Genomic DNA, 16,050 nt, shown 5'->3' with positions numbered 1-16,050 from the left:
CAGCACCCACCATGTCCCCCCGACCCCCTCGCACCCCACACCTATCACACTCCCCCCACCCCTGCACCTACCATGCTCCCTCCCCCACCATGCTCCCCCCTGAACCCCACACCCACCACACTTTCCCCCTCCCCTGAACCCCACAACCCCCATGCTCCCCCCACCCCCATGCTCCCCTGTCCCCTGAACCCCACACCCCACACACACACTCACCACACTCCCCCCAGCCCTGCACGCCCTGCCCCCACATCCCCTGCACCCCTCACCCCCTGCCCTCCCCGCTGTCCCATCCCCTGAGCCCCCCCCACACTGAGCCAGGCGCCCATCCCGCACCCCCACGCTCCAAGCTGGGCGCCCACTTGGTTTCTACTCTCCCTCCTTTTGTGCAGATGGCAAAATGGGAGCCCCCGAGAGAGAGTGGTTTGGGGTGCACGGCAAGGCGGCCACAGTGCCCGGCTCACTCCTAGGCCGAAGAGGGCCAGCCCTCGCCTCCTCCCGCTGTGGGCAGCTGAGCTGATCCACACAGAGAGCCCCGGGCAGCTCTGCCCAGCGCACCCCAGTCACATGCTCTGGGGACCCGCTGGGGTGAGGGAGGACTGCCATCGTGTCCGGGGAGCCGTGCCCCCACCCCAGGTCACGGGTGGAGAGCGCAAGGTGCATGATGCAGACCTGGGCAAGACCCCAGGCCAGGTCTCTATGGCCCTTGGGGGGCTCTGGGTGCCTGGCTGGGGCTCTTCTGGGGACCCGAGCTATCCAGAGACAGCTGGCCCCAGCCAGGGTTCAGGATGGGGTGGGGACACACCCAGACACAAACGGGGACAGCTAAGTCAAGTCAGCTAAGCTGTGAAGGGGAAGCCCAGGGCCAAGAGAGTCCAGGGGTGGAAATGCTTCCTGGAGGAGATGCCCGGGGGTGGGGGGGTCCAGGCCAGGTGGGGGAGGGGACATTCCTGGGCGTCCCGCAGCGTTAGGGCAGGGGGCTCGCTCCGGTGCTGCCCGCCCCCCCAGCTCCACTCCCATGAGGGCCCCCAGCCCAGGCTTATCCTGGGAGGAGCCAAGCTGGAGGGCTGGGGACAGCAGGGGTCGCTGTCCTGGGCTCATTGCTGCCCACACTCAGCCCAGTGCATACACCCTCCTCCGGGCTAGCACCCCCCTCCCCAGGCCTGGGAGGGTCCAGCACTCGTGGCCACTCTGGTTATCAATAGCTCACAAACAGACGGCGGCCAGCCCTGTGGAGAGGGGGGACCCGAAGCTGGGCCGGGAGTCCAGCTCCCCGCTGACTACGTGTCCTGGAAGACTTCCTGGAGGAAGCTTCTAAACTGAGACCTGAGGACGTTGTCAGGTCCAGGACCAGTGTGGCTGATGCTGGAGGGGACAGCTGGACCAGGGGGGGTGAGCGGGGCAGCAGATACGAGACCATGTGGGCCGGGCATTGGAGGCAGCTGGGGTTAATCATTTCCAGGCGGCCTTGACCCCCCCACCTGCCCTGGCCGCTCTGTCTCCGCCTCCTGCTGCCCCTCACGCCTGCTCAGGAAGACCGTGGGGCGCTGGGCCTAGGCTCCCAGCCTCTGCCCCCTGCCCGGAATGGTCCTGCTCCTGCTGCTCCTGCTGGTGCCCTGCGGGGCCCAGCCCCAGGCTGGCAGGGTGAGCGCTGAGCCCATGGCATGGCACGGTGGCCGCGGCCTCCCTGTGCCCGCTCGGGGGCCTGGGGCCTGGGGCCTGGGCGGGCTGTGCAGTGGCTGAGGGCTCCAACGTGGTGAAAGCTGACCTTCAGCAGGGGGTTTGCTGGGCGGGCCCAGGGGCTGGGGGGCGGGTGTCTGACCTGCTGGGCGCCCCCAGGGGGGCATGAAGGCCACTGCCTTGCCCTTGGGTCCCATGTTTGAGGAGGGCGTGGGGGACCACGGAGGGCCTGGTGGCGGCACTCATCCACCCCCCAGAATGGAAGGCACGGGTGCCCCAGCCTGGGCAGACACCGAGCCCGCCCTGGCTAACCTTGTGGGCTTGGCGGGAGGAGAGGGGATGGGCCGGCTGAGGCCACAGGACAGCCAGTGTCCCCTTGGTTTCTCCTCTAAGACCTGAGGGCCCCAATATGGAAACAGGCCAGGGACTGTGACCAGCCCACACCGACACTATCTCAGCCTTCTTGGCTCCTCCCAGAACCTTACAGAACCCCCAGAACCCAACGCCACAGTGACTCCGGGGACCCCCATGACCCCTGTAACCTCGGTGACCCCCATGACCCCGGCCACGAGTGCTCCAGAGGCACAGGGGCCCCGTGGTGGGGGGCTCAGCCCCACGCCAGGGGCAGCTTGGCCCAGCAGCAGCCCGGGGAGCGAAGGTGGGTCGGGAGAGCTTCCCGGAGGTGGGGCTACACCTGCATGGGTGGGCCGGGAGGGGCGCCGGGCACTGCGGGGGAGTGGGGTCGTGAGGTCAGGAGGGGCCCAGCACGGGAGCCCCTCGGCCCCTCTCGCCTTCCCCTGCAGTGCTCACAGAGGACGGGCAGCCCTGCAGATTCCCCTTCCGCTATGGCGGCCGCATGCTGCATGCCTGCACGGCGGACGGAAGCGCCCACAGGAAGTGGTGGGTCCGGGCTGGGGCAGGGCCCACTGGCACCGACTGTCCCCACAGCCCCTTGTCCGCTCGGGAGACCCTCCTGCCCTCTCCCCCTCCCCCTCCTCCAGACAGCCTGGCACACAGCAGGTGTAGGGAACAAGTCCCAGGGTGGTCAGAGGGGCCCCCCTGCAGAGCCCTCCTGGGGCGGGCTAACCCCGGGCCGCGGGACCGACAGGCCTCCTCTCCCCCAGGTGTGCCACCACTCACAACCATGACCGGGACAGGGCCTGGGGCTACTGCGTGCAGGCCTCAGCGCACAGGGAGGGCCCAGGTGGGTGCCCAGGGCACGGGGGCCGGGGGTCCCTGAGCGGGACAGGGCCTGGGGCTACTGTGCGCACAGGGAGGGCCCAGGTGGGTGCCCAGGGCACGGGGGCCGGGGGTCCCTGAGCCTGGGGGAGCATCAGGTCAATGTGCCGATGGGGTGGGGACCAAGGGGACAAAGCTGACCGGAGACCGGGGGCCTGCTTGGAGTACATGAGGGGACTTCGGGGATGACCCCACTGCAGCCCTGGGGCCAAGGACGGGACAGAGGAGTCATCAGCCCAGGGGCCTGCAGGAGTGCGGAAGGTGGGGCCCCTCCCAGGCAGGACCCTGCCTTCTGGGATCCATGGCATCACCTAGGTCATTGATGGGACCAAGGCGCCCCCTGGCGGTACGGCTGGGCCCTGTGGCTGCACAGGCGGAGTTTCTGGCAGAAAGGAAGGCCCACAGCGTCTGCAGGGCACAAGAGTCGTTGGGCACATAGGTGGGGACCATGCTGTCTGACGGGACACTGGGCTTCCAGGGTGCCCGGTACAGTGTCAGAGGTCTGCTTGCCCAGGGTCTGAGTGCTGGGCAGGGGTGCTGGGAGGAGAGGGAAGGCCTACGCCCCTTCCCGGATGCATGCACCCCAAAACTCAGTGGGGGCAGCTTTAAGATGGTGGGCTCGATGGAGGCCCTGCCATCCTTGGTGAACAGAGAGGGTCACAGGGCTTGGGGTACACCTGCACCCCACTCCTCCCATGTGCCCCCAGCTGCCCTGGATCCCTGTGCCTCTGGCCCGTGCCTCAATGGGGGCTCGTGCTCCAGCACCCAGGACCCCGAGTCCTACCACTGCACCTGCTCCGTGGCTTTCACAGGCAAGAACTGCGGTGCAGGTGAGTGGGGCCGCTGGGGCTGGACCAGGTCCTGCGGGTGGGGGTGGCCGCTGGGTGCAGCGGGTGCCTGGCCCTCTGTGACCCCCAGAGAGATGCTTCGACGAGACGCTCTACGAGCACCTGGAAGCTGGCGACCGCTGGGCCCGCGTGAGCCAGGGCCGGGTGGAGCAGTGCGAGTGCGCGGGGGGCCAGATCCACTGCGCGGACACCCGCCACACAGGTACGCGGGCGGGGGGCGGGGCCCGCCGATCCCCGGCCACGGCCCCCCCCTGAGGCCCAAGGACTAGCTTCTGACCCTCTCCCCAGCTTGCCTGAGCAGCCCGTGCCTGAACGGGGGCACCTGCCACCTGATCGTGGCCACTGGGACCACCGTATGCGCCTGCCCCCCGGGCCACGCTGGGCGGCTCTGCAACATCGGTGAGAGCCGGCGGCCCGCGTCCCTGGGCGGCGTCGCGGTGGACCCCGCCCACCCCGCTCCTCACCCGCCGCGCTGCCCACAGTGCCTGCCCACAGCTGCTTCCAGGGCGAGGGCGAGGAGTACCGAGGCGTGGCCAGCACGGCGGCCTCGGGGCTCAGCTGCCTGGCCTGGAACTCCGACCTGCTGTACCAGGAGCTGCACGTGGACTCGGTGGGCGCCGCCGCCCAGCTCGGCCTGGGCCCCCACGCCTACTGCCGGTCAGCACCCCACGTGGGCGGGGTCTGTCCCAGGGCAGAGGTCAGGCCCACCGGGCCCAGGGCCTCTACGTCCACCCCCCAGCAAGACCCCGCTGGGGAGGGAGCTTCAGGGGCCCCACCCCGCTAGGCTCTCCCACCGCCCTCACCCCCGCCCACCCGCCCCTCCAGAAACCCAGACAAGGACCAGAGGCCCTGGTGCTATGTGGTGAAGGACAGCGTCCTCTCCTGGGAGTACTGCCGCCTGGCCCCCTGCGGTGAGCCGAGTAGGAGAGGGGCACGCACGCAGACACCCCGGGGGCGCGCCTGGCCCCCTGCGGTGCGCTGGGTCAGAAGGGGGCGCAAGCGGACACCCCCGGGGGCGCACCTGGCCTCCTCTCTGGAGGACCGCGGCCCCATCTGGGATGGGGACACTGAAGCTCACTGAAGCAGGGTACATCCAAGGCCCTGCGAGCAGGGAGGTCAGAGCAGGTCCCCCTGTGGCTCCCACTCCGCCTGCACGGCGCCCCCCAGAGGCAGGGAAGTGCTGAGTCAGGTGAACGGTATGGGCGGGAGACCCAGCGGGCACCCCTGGGAGGGGGCAGGGGGCCATCTGAGCATCCCAGGCTGCTGGGAGGAACACCTGCCCCGCGCCACCTGGTTCCCACGAAGTCTTGTGATTGGGTGTTGTTTCCGCCCATCCTACAGAGGAGGAAAGTCGTGTGCCTGTGAGGGCAGAGCTGGGCTGAGCCCTGGACCCTGTTCCGGATGAGCGGCTGGGTGGGGTGGGAGGCAGCCAGGACCCACCATGGCCCGTGTGCAGAGGAGCCCTGGGGGTGAGACCTGGTGACCTGTGCTCCCAGAATCCCTCTCCAGAACTAACCCCCTACCCACTGAGGTCCTGCTGAGCCAGCCTGTGGGACGCCAGACCTGCGGCAAGAGGCACAAGAAAAGGACCTTCCTCCGGCCACGCATCATCGGTGGCTCATCCTCCCTGCCCGGCTCCCACCCCTGGCTGGCCGCCATCTACATTGGGAACAACTTCTGCGCCGGAAGTCTCATCCACACCTGCTGGGTGGTGTCCGCGGCCCACTGCTTCTCCAACAGGTGGGCGGCTCCGCCCGTGCCCCCCACTCCGCCTTTCATCCCATCTACTGGCCCCGCCCCCACTCCCCCCCCCGCCAGACACCCACCATCCATTCCACATTTCTCCGCTCGCCAACGGCCCCCCATGTGCCCACCCACACCCCACCCTCCATCCCCCCACCCACCCATCCGCCTGTCCTCACCCACTGCAAGCCAACCATCACCCAAGTGTCCCCACATTTCCCCCCTGCACATGTAACCCCCATGTTTGGTCCCTCATTTGACTGTCACCCCACTGACCCAGGTGGGATTCAGCATCATTAGGGTGCTGGGCGCAGACGCTGCAGAGACCAGCCCCACCCCTGTGCCCCAGGGAGCCCTGGCAGTCCTTCACTGGGGGGACGGCCGGGGGGGCTCTCAAAGGCGTGGCCAAGTGCAGCAAGGGCGATGGGGGGACCGACCTCTGTGAAGACCCTGCCCCTCCCCTCCCCAGACCCCGCTTTTGGGAGGCCCCGCCCACCCCTGGTCCTGCTGGGATGCGCAGGCCCTGCCCACCCAGAGAGCTGTAGTTTCCCGGCTGGCAGGCTTGAGCTGACAGCCTGGGGAGTGCGGGTCCGGGTTCGGGGCCCACCACCACCCTGAGGTGCAGGGTCCACCACCACGCACCAGAGGAGCAGGAAAGACTAGCCCTTCCTCAGCTTCCACTCCCTGTGACGGGGACAAGGCTCCCCATCTGGGGGTCCAGACTGGGAGGCTCCCCCCTGGGGAGGGGGGTCCAGTGGGAGGGGATGGGCCTGGTAGTGACATCCCAGGGATCGGGGGTTTGGCAGTATGAGAGTCTGGCACTGAGCCCCCTCGGTCAGCCGGAGACTGGGGCTCAGGTGGGGGGCAGTGGGCTAAAGTCAGGGGAGGGTTTAAGAAGCTGGGGCAGGGGAAGGGGCACTTGGGTGGCTCAGTCAGTTAAGTGTCCGACTTCAGCTCAGGTCTTGATCTTGTGGTTTGTTGGTTCGAGCCCCGCATGAGGCTCTGTGCTGACAGCTCAGAGCCTGGAGCTGCTTCCGATTTCGTGTCTCCCTCTCTCTCTGCCCCTCCCCTGCTCACGCTCTGTCTCTCAACAATAAGTAAATATTTTTAAGGATAAGAAGAGAAAAGGCTGGGGCAGGGGAGCAGGGCCCCACCCCTCCCATCCAGCAGGGCTGGGGAGGGCTGGGGAGGGGCAGGGGCAGACTCCCCGGGGCCGCAGGGGGCCTGCACAGCCCTGCATGTCCAGGATGCTGGAGTCGCAGCAGGTGGGGGGTGAGTCAGCCGCAGGGGCCTGAGGGGAAGGCCAGGTCCTGCTGTCACCAGCTGTCACCAGCCATCGTGCACAGCCCCCACAGGGAAAGTGTCTCAGTGGTCCTAGGCCAACACTTCTTCAACCGGACTACGGACGTCACGCAGACATTTGGCATCGAGAAGTACATCCCGTACCCCATGTACTCAGTGTTCAACCCCAGTGACCATGACCTGGGTGAGTGAGGCTGGGGCTCCTTGGGGTGCAACAGGGCCCCCCAGGCCAGAGCCAGGGGAGGAGCAGAACTGGGGAGAGGGGAATGGAAGGAAAGTGGGGGAAAGAAGGGAGGAAGGGGAGGGCAGCCCAGTGCAAGGGTGCCTGGTACCGGAGAGTGGCCTCGGCCTGGCGGGTGGAAGACCCGGGTCTCCCAGTGCACAGCCCCTCTGTCCCTGGCAGGGACCCCCTGGCCCAGGCTGACCCCTGGCCCGTCTCCTGCCCAGTCCTGATCCGGCTGAAGAAGAAGGGGGACCGCTGTGCCGTCCGCTCCCAGTTTGTCCAGCCCATCTGCCTGCCCGAGCCCAGCAGCCCCTTCCCGCCGGGACACAAGTGCCAGATCGCCGGCTGGGGCCACCAGGACGAGAGTGAGTGGGGGCGGGGCGGTGGGGGCGGCGGGGTGGCCCCCGAGATCCTCGCCCAGCCTGAGGACACCCTGTGCGCAGATGCGAGCGGCTACTCCAGCTCCCTGCGGGAGGCGCTGGTCCCCCTGGTCGCAGACCACAAGTGCGGCAGCCCCGAAGTGTACGGGGCCGACCTCAGCCCCAACATGCTGTGTGCTGGCTACTTCGACTGCAAGTCCGACGCCTGCCAGGTGAGCCAGGGCCCCGGGGCGCCGGCCCCCGCCCGGGCGGCTCAGCTCAGAGAGCGCCCCTCCCAATGAGTGGCCCGCGCCCCTAGGGGGGCGCCCACCACTTCTGGAGGCTGTCCCTGTCCCAGCCACGGGGGAGGAGCCCCTCTCAGTGACACGGAGACTGAAGCCCAGGGACAGGCCGGGTCTCAAAGCCTGGCCACGTCCCGACTGCCCAGCCACGGGCGGGACTGTCCACGTGACACTAAAGGCCAAACCCCTCTTCAGCCAGAGTTCCTCCAAGTGGGCTCAGTCCGTCCTCAGAGCTGGCATTTATCGAGGGCTCCACAAGCACCAACTTGTTCAGACCGCATGCCAACCCTGAGATGGAGGAACTGCTTTCCTTCCCATTTTATAGACCGAGGAACTGAGGCTCAGAGAGGCCCTATCACTCTTCCCAGGTCACACAGCCCAGAAGTGGCGAGGGTGGGGGGCTTGACCCTGGGCCACATGATCGGACAGGCACCTTTGGGGGCAGTCAAGGATGGCTTTCTGGAGGAGGGGGCATGTGCACTTACTCTGAGGACTGAATAGGAGTGTGCCAGGTGACGAGGAGGGCATGGAAGGTGGGGCAGTGCGCCTGAGCCAGAACAGAGGGGCCCCTGGCGCACTGGCGGGTGGGCTCAGGTGCCGGGCGGAGGGGCACATCGCTGGTCGTGGGGCTGAGGGGTCCACGGTGCAGCTTTAGGGACAGGAACGCTGGTCAGATGCTGTCACGGTGGCCCCGGGAGCGAGGGGACTTGGTGTCTAGGAGGGCAGGGAGGTGGGAGAGCCCTCCACTCGCCCCCCACGTGGTAGGAAGTCCTCACCACACCGGAACTCCTCCGGAGCCATTCCTGGGGCTGGGGCACGGGGGCGGGCGCGGGGGCACCTCTGCGCTGCCCGGGAGCTGGCCGGCCTGCTCTGCCGCAGGGGGACTCGGGCGGGCCCCTGGCCTGCGAGAAGAACGGCCTGGCCTACCTGTACGGCATCGTCAGCTGGGGGGACGGCTGCGGGAGGCTTAACAAACCCGGCGTCTACACCCGGGTGGCCAATTACGTGGACTGGATCAACGACCGGATGCGGCCCCCTAAGCGGCCTGCGGACCCCTCCTGAGACAGCCCCACACCTGGCTCGGGCGTCCCGGCCTCAGGCAATAAAGGTGTCTCCATGAGCCCAGTCCACCCCGCCCGTGCCTCTGCCCCGGCTCAGCCCTCCGTCCCGGGCCTTGACCCCGGGCCCACATTTGTGGATGGCGTGGCTTCGGCTGGGGGTCCTGGATCCAGTGCCCCATCTTCCCTTTCTTGGTGGAGCAGGGAGCCTGCGACCCCCCAGGGAGGGTCCAGCCCTGAGGCCGGGGTGGGGTGCGGCAGGGCAGGGCGCCTAGTGTGGAACTTGTCCAGAGCCGAGCTGTCTCCAGCCACCCGGCTCAGGCCACTCCCAGGCAGGTAGGGCCGGGGCCCAGGCACCCTGCGTTGTCCCAGGGCAGAGTCCAAGCCAAATAGCGCATGGGACATTAAGACTTAGGACAGGTTATTTTGAAACACCTGCCGGCCTTCGTTTTGCTTCAAGAGAGAAACCTGACCACAGCTGTCTCCAGGAGGGAGGCCGGGGACTCCCTCGGAGAGACCAGACACCGGCGGGTCCAGGGCAGTGGGCTGCTACTGCCAGGCCCTCCCGGAGCCAGGCTGCGGCAGGCAGCCGCCAGGACGCCCTGGGGAAGGGCCCACAGATGCCGGGAAGAGCCCAGGATTCCAGGCAGAGAGCAAGCAGCAGCTACAAAGGGGCTGCGGCTTGTTTGAATCAAAATAAAAGTGTGGCAGGAGACCAGAGAGGCAGGATGGGGGTCGCTGTGGGCTGCAGCGAGCTACTGGGGCGCCCTGGGGTCCCTGACCAGGCTTCAGCAGGGTGGACACGAGAAGACGTGTGGCCGGGGGGGAAACCTGGGAGGGGGGCAGGACAGAAGGGAGCTGCCACCGCGCCCCCGGGTGCCCAGCAGCACCAGGGAGCTTGGACCCCTGGGCTCAGGAAGAGGGCGGAGATGGCCCTGTATTCAGGGCATCCGGACCCACAGGGTGGGGTCCTCCTTGACCCCCAAAGCCTCTGTCTCCCTGTTGACCCACAGCCCCCACCTTGGACTGGGTCTCGCCACCTCTCTCTGAAGTGACAGGCCAGGGCTTTCTGTGTGTCACTGCCCCCCTACCTCAGAGTCTCCCCTAATCCCTGCGGCCTGACCCCACCTGCCTCCAGCCCCTCTTCTGTCCCCGCCCCGCCCCCCAGTCTGCACTCTGGCCACGCTGGCCTCCCTCTGTCCACACAACTGACTGGAGCCCTCGCTCATGCTGTTCCCACTGCTTCTAGAATGTTCTCTCCCATGCCGACCCTCCCCCTTTCACTCGGTGGCGCTCAGGCTACTGGTGGAGGCTGCTCCCGAGAGGCCAGGCTAGCGGAGCCCTGCCCCAGTGATCATCCCTGTCCTCAGCGTGCACGTGGGTGAGAGGACACGGGCTTGCCCGCCGCTCCGCTGTCAGCCTGTGTCAGCGCTGCGCCGCGAGGCTGGACCCACTCAGGGGAACAGAGGCAGCTGTGTCGTCCTCCTGTGTTGGGGGCCCGGTGCTCAGCCGCCTACTGACGGTTTGCCAGCATCTGTCCCCGTGTGGAGAGAGGAAGGCCCCCCCGGAACCCCCTCCCCTGGGACTTCCTGCACAAGCCCTCACTCGCCCAGGCGGGGCCCCAGCACACGCAGCTGAGGGGAGGCTGGGACAGCAGGGGACCGGGTTGTCATGACTGGATCCGACAAATCATGAAGGGCATCCCCAGCAAGACCAGAGAAGAGAGCCTGGTGCAGGGTCTGGTCCCTCTCCCACGGCGCCCGTGCTGTGGGTGGGACTCAGAGCCCTCGGGCTGGCGGGGAGGCTCTGCTGCGGCCCCGATGGGGTCTGTCCCAGCCCAGGGCCGCAGGGGGTGGGCCCCCCACAGGAGCTGGCAGGGCGGGGGGTGTGACAGGGTGTCGAGTGTGGGTCTGTTAAAGACGTGGCTCTCGCTAGCACGAAGCCAACCTTGCACTCCCGGGGGGCTCCAGGGTGGGAGCCAGCCTCTCCCATTTGCCCCTCCAGAAGGGGACTCACTCCCCGCCTCCCCCACCTGGACACTGGTCTCCACGGACATGGCATCAGAGGGCTCCGTGCCCACTGGGTGTCTCAGGACGCTGGGGAGCGCCCGCAGCAGGTCAGAGGAGGGGGAGAGTGAGAGGGACACTGGTTTTCCTGGCTCCCTCCTTCGGGGGTCCCCTCAATGGTACAGGCTGAACTGTGTCCTAACATTCATATGTTGAAGTCCTAACCCCCAGGGCCTCAGAACGGGATCTTGTTTGGAGGGAGGGTCTTTTCAGAGGTGATCAAATGGAGCGGAGGTCCCAGGGCGGGCCCTGATCCAGGATGGCTGTGCCCCCCCAGAAGGGGGGGAAATGTGGACACAGACACACACACAGAAGTGCCACAGGGGAGGGTGGCCATCGATCTCAGACTCCGGGCTCCACAACTGTGAGACCACCGATTTCCGCTCTTTCTGCCCGGTCTCCGGCGCCTTGTTCTAGGACCCCTAGGGGACAGACCCACCCGGCTCCCTTGACTGAAGGTCACGACTCCTTTAAAGATGGGGGTGACCATCTCCTTCGTAGATCCGGGACCTCTTCCCCTGGCTTAGAGGCGGTATCCGCCCCCCCCCCCCCCCCCCCCGACCAGCCCTGGGCCACCGAGTTGGCCCTGGTGGCTCCCCTCCAACACCACCTGTCCGATGGTCCTAAAACTGTGCCAGCCTGCTGGGACCCGGGCTGAGACCTGCTGCTTTACTTTTTACAAGGTTTTTTGGATTTGCTCTTATTTTTTTTAGGACCTTATTATGCTTCTGAGTGAGATCGGCCTTTCTGACACTCCTTGACTCACAGAATGAGTTCAGGAGGATCCCTCTTTTGTCGTCCCTGGAGGACTCTGGAATGATCTTTGAAAGTTTGGTAGAATCCTCTATACATTCCCTGGGCCCGGTGTTTTCTTTACAGGACGATACTGGTTCAGTGCATCAGTAGGTGCTGCTCTGAGGATTCTGTTTCTTCTTGCACCAGTTATAGGAGGTCGCACTTTGATGAATTTATCTGTCTAAATTGTCACATTTGTTGCCGTGGGGCTGCTGATGGCACCCCCCATCACTTAATCTCAGACGGACCGGAGCCGCCCTGTGTGTCGGCTGCCTCCTGGCCTCCCGTGCTGCAGGTCAGAAACCTGCTTCACATCGGTTGTGCTTTCATAAACACCCTCAATCCTCTGGTGGCTTTTAGGATGCGCTGTGGGGTCACCATGACATGTGCCCACGTGGGACCCCTCCCGGCCTCCCGCCTCGCTATCTGTTAGACTCCTCACTTGGCTTGGAGTGACCAGTGGTGACTCAGAGATCCAGCCTCCTTGTGTCTGGAGTTTCCGGTGTCCGGCGAGGCTTGGAGTCCACTCCCAGACACTATAGCAGAATGCTTTGTCTGTGTCACCACTGACCTCGAAACTCAGGGTCCTGTCCCAACAGTCTTGTACTGAGCTCACCAATCTGTGGGCTGGCAACTTGGCATGGGCGGGGCCGGCCGGCTCTCTGGGCGGGGCTGGCAACGGCGTGGGCGGGGCCTGCCGGTTCGCTGGGCGGGGCCGCCTCCTCACAGCTGGCGGCATCAGTGAGTCTTGGGCTATTCTGCTCCTGGAAGTCAGCTGGCTGTTGGCACCCGCCATGCGGTGACTATGCCACATGTCTCTCCTCATCCAGTGAGTCAGCCTGGACTTGTTCGCGTGGTGGAGGCTGGGCTACAAAAGAAAGAGGAGGGGATGTGAACATTTCCATTGTTCTTCATTTTGCGAAGCCCGCCGGATTCCAGGCGGACAGACAGACTCCAAACGCACTGGGAGGAGGAATACGGTCACATTTCCAGGGGGCAGGTGCAGCTGGAGGAGTCACTGCAGCCCTTTGTTCAAAGGTCTTCCACGTTCTCTGTCCCAGCTCAGGCTGCCACCAGCTAGGGCTTCGACAACAGGAACTTCTTTCTCACCGTTCTGGAGGCTGCTAGATCAGGCCCAGCAGGGCCGCTCCGGGTGAGGCCCCCCTTCCAGGCTGCAGGTGGGCGCTTTCCCACGGGGTGTCCTCTCAGAGCAGGGGCCTTGCTTTGTCTCTCCCCCTGCGGGGAAGGCCGCGCTCCTGTGGGGCTGGGACCCCACCCTTATGATCTCATTTAATCCTAACTGCTGCCTTAAAGACCGTGTCTCCAAGTACAGAAATGCAGCCACGTGGCGGGTCGGGCTTCAACCCGAGAGTTTTGGGGGACATGATTCAGCCTGTGACATGCCCCCTCACTGTGGGGTGAATGTAGAGTGTGGGAGACAGTGCCGGGTGCCCTCGGCTCATCCCTTCTGCCCACACGGGCCGGGACCCCTTCCTACAGCCCCACCTAGGGGCGTTGAAAGACGAAAGGTAGACTCAGGGCATGGTGTTTGCCACCGTCATGTGGTACTGAGCACCTGGAGATCCCAGATGAGGCAGCCCGGCCCTGGTCCCACTCACCGCCCATGATCGTTTTCTAAGACCCTCACACACCCAGACTCACAGAGGGACCCTCATCATAATACGAGGCGAGAAGAGGAAATGGGGACCAGAGGTCATGGTACGGGTAAAGTTCATTTGGATGGTGAATGGCAGGTGCAGTGTCTTGCACCAGGTCCCGTGGCCCAGGTCTGTGGCAGTGGCAGCGGCAGTGTCCCTGGCTGTGATGTCCAGCAGCAGCACCCTGGCCGTGTGGTCAGTCAGGGGTATGGATGTCATGAACGGCCGTGGGGTTCTGGGGAGGGGCCAGCCACGCCCCGTGGCTGCGAGTTCAGCCGTGTGGCAGTGCGTGCCGGGGTGGCGTCGGCTCTCAGGAGCTGCGCTTCCCTACCGCCCAGCCTCCCATAGCTCCCGCTGGCTCCTCAGCCTCTCCTGAGCTCTGCTAGAGGCCTGAAGCTCTTCCGGCAAGTTCCTTCCTGCTCCAGTGGCCAGAGTCCGTTTCAACCAGCAGCCGTGGCTGGAGCAGCGGTGGCAACGGTCTCCATCCCCTTAGGCTGCTGTTCCTCCTCACAGTGCTGGAGCCCAGAAGTCTGAGCCGAGGGCGCCGGCAGGGCTGGGTTCCGGCGAGGGCTGCTTCCTGGCTGCAGATGGCCACCTTCTTGCTGTTCACTCACGTAGTGCAGAGAGATCATCTCCTTGTGTCTCTTCTTACAAGGACACTGTGAGGACACTAGAGATCTTCCCCAACTTACAAGGAGCTTACTCTGGAAATACTGTGAGTCCAAAATGCACTGAACACTTGTAGCCTAGCGCACGTCCTGGCCCAGCCTGGCCTGCCTTTCCCAGGGCACCACGTCAGCACAAAGTCTCTTTTGTAACAGAGGGTTGACTGCCTCACGTGCCTCACTGAAAGTGAAAACCGGAACGGTCCTGTGGGTGTAGACAGCTGTCTGTGCACGGACCGTTCCCCCCGTGACCGGGGGGCTGGCCGGGGGCCACCGGCCTCACAGGCTGGGCCCCGCAGATCACCAGCCGGGAAAAGGTCCAAAATCAAAACCCAAAGTACAGCTTCTACTGGCCATGAGTTGCTTACTTGCTGTCCTAATGTTGAAGAAGCGTACGCCAAAGCATCTGTCATTGGGTCGTGGGGGCTCTACCCCCAAGTCCTAATCATGTCCCAAAGGCCCGACCTCCTATCTTCATCCCACTGAGTGGGGGGGTTTGATCTTCAACACATGAATCTGGGGGGGACACAAACACGTGGACCCCAGCAGGGACCGAGGAGCAGAGAGGCCCGAGGTCTGGGAGGAGGAGCCGGCCGGAAGCTCTCCGGCCTGTGCAGCCTGGCGGCCACGGGTGAGGGGGTGGGGGAGGTGGCTGTCAGCCGCATTTTCTGGGGCCGCTGCGGGAGCAGGTGCAGCTGCCAGGCGTGGCAGGAGCCTGGGTCGGGGCCAGCGCTTGGGAATGTGGTGGGGCACTGCCCCTCCCTGCAGGGCTGACCCCGTGCCAGGCGCCTGGGGCGGCGGATGTGTCGCTGGCCACAGCCCCCAGCCGCCATCCGGCTCCGTTCCGGCTGTCCCACGCCGGCCCCTGGGGGCTTGAGATGTGTGGGGGCATGAATGGGGCTCTGTGGCTAGGCAACTGCTCCGCCCAGGGCGGCTGGTGGCTGCACAGGTGATGTGGGGGTGGGGGAGGCGGGGGAACGGGGTGGGAAACAGAGCTGCCTCAGGGCCTGGAGTGACCCTGCTCGGCACCAGGCCCCAGCCAGCACCCCGGCATCACGTTCAAGCCTATGGCTCACTGGGGACCCACCCTGCCAGGTCCCCAGGGACAGTGGGGAGGGTGTGCCCAAAGGGGGTGAGCCCAGCCCTCCGCACCCAGCATGGTGGCTGCTGAGTGGGGACTCGGGACCAGGGCCATGCCAGCCCCTCCCCCTGCTCCCCCATCAGCAGCAGACTCTGCTGACCTGGTCGGTCCTGGCCGTGAGACCCCCTGCCATTAGATCCTCCTCAGTGAGGCGGGCCCCAGCCTGAAGGGCCCGGCGGGGTGAAGACTCACGTGCCCGCCCCACAAACCTCAGCCCTCCGGCCCGCACAGACTGTGAGTAAATAGAGCCGTGTTTATTGCTCCGGGTGGCTCCTGCCGGCACACAAGCTCCTTGAGGCTGGGAACACGAGTGGGGCACTGCCCCTCCCCTCTGCTGCCTCCCCTCATCCTGTGATGCCCCTGGAGGCATGGGCATTGGAAGCCATCTTAGAAATGGGGGCAGATGTCCAAAGTGTAGCCCTGTGGGGGCGGGGGGGGGGGCAGGCCCCCTGTGCTTGGAAAGAACCAGAAGCAGCTGGACTGGGTCTACAGGGTTGGGGAAGAAAACTGCAGAAGCTCAGAGCCCCCCCACCTCCTGCTGTGAAGGGGGCTCCTGGCGGGTCTTCCACAGAGCAGCAGTGTGTGGGGAAGACCACACACAGAGAGACCTGGGCACCCCCCCCCTGCACTGGGGTCCACGCTGCCAGGGTACAGGAATGGACACCCCTCCACTGCCCTGCCTGGGAGAGGGGAGGGGGCTGGAGGGCTGGGGCATCGCCCCAGGTCAGTGGGTTGTCAGGGGTGTCTGGTGACAGCCCTTGGGCGGTGGGAGGGCAGGTGCCATAGGCCAAGCCAGGTTGGCGGAAGACGCCGGGTGAACGTGTCTCCTGCTGCCCCGCTGTTTCCTCTGCTTTTGGGCGAGAAGCCCCCCGCGCCCCCATCCGGGCGGTGAGTGCGCAGCGGGCGTCCTACCTGGGCGGCCGGCTCCGGTTCCGGAGGGCGGGGCTGCAGGTGGCCGCAGGTGCCCCTCGGGG

At 65.8% G+C, this 16,050-nt stretch overlaps 2 protein-coding genes across 2 annotated transcripts in view; both read left to right on the top strand.

The window, feature by feature from the left end:
* Nucleotides 1–16,050, top strand: part of ACOX3 (acyl-CoA oxidase 3, pristanoyl) — a 922,607-nt gene that overhangs the window by 330,626 nt on the left and 575,931 nt on the right. The window lies entirely within an intron of this gene.
* HGFAC (HGF activator) lies at nt 1,525–8,813 on the top strand. Its single transcript, XM_029949258.1, has 14 exons — nt 1,525–1,641; nt 2,155–2,335; nt 2,481–2,577; nt 2,802–2,881; nt 3,624–3,746; nt 3,835–3,966; nt 4,053–4,163; nt 4,247–4,421; nt 4,590–4,675; nt 5,261–5,504; nt 6,854–6,993; nt 7,257–7,397; nt 7,476–7,624; nt 8,573–8,813. Exons 1-14 carry the CDS (start codon nt 1,582–1,584, stop codon nt 8,753–8,755), a joined length of 1,902 nt encoding a protein of 633 aa, XP_029805118.1. The 5' UTR covers nt 1,525–1,581; the 3' UTR covers nt 8,756–8,813.

Source organism: Suricata suricatta, chromosome 1 (genome assembly GCF_006229205.1).
Source record: "Suricata suricatta isolate VVHF042 chromosome 1, meerkat_22Aug2017_6uvM2_HiC, whole genome shotgun sequence".
Classification (NCBI taxonomy): domain Eukaryota; kingdom Metazoa; phylum Chordata; class Mammalia; order Carnivora; family Herpestidae; genus Suricata; species Suricata suricatta.
Note: the sequence above shows the minus strand (reverse complement) of the source record. Positions and strands in the feature narration are given on the sequence as shown.

Excerpts from the sequence above, each read along its gene's own strand:
- HGFAC (XM_029949258.1), top strand. The coding sequence starts at position 1,582 with ATGGTCCTGCTCCTGCTGCTCCTGCTGGTGCCCTGCGGGGCCCAGCCC. Across the intron at positions 3,747-3,834 it reads AGGCAAGAACTGCGGTGCAG|AGAGATGCTTCGACGAGACG; the intron begins GTGAGTGGGGCC and ends TGTGACCCCCAG. Across the intron at positions 7,398-7,475 it reads CTGGGGCCACCAGGACGAGA|ATGCGAGCGGCTACTCCAGC; the intron begins GTGAGTGGGGGC and ends CCCTGTGCGCAG.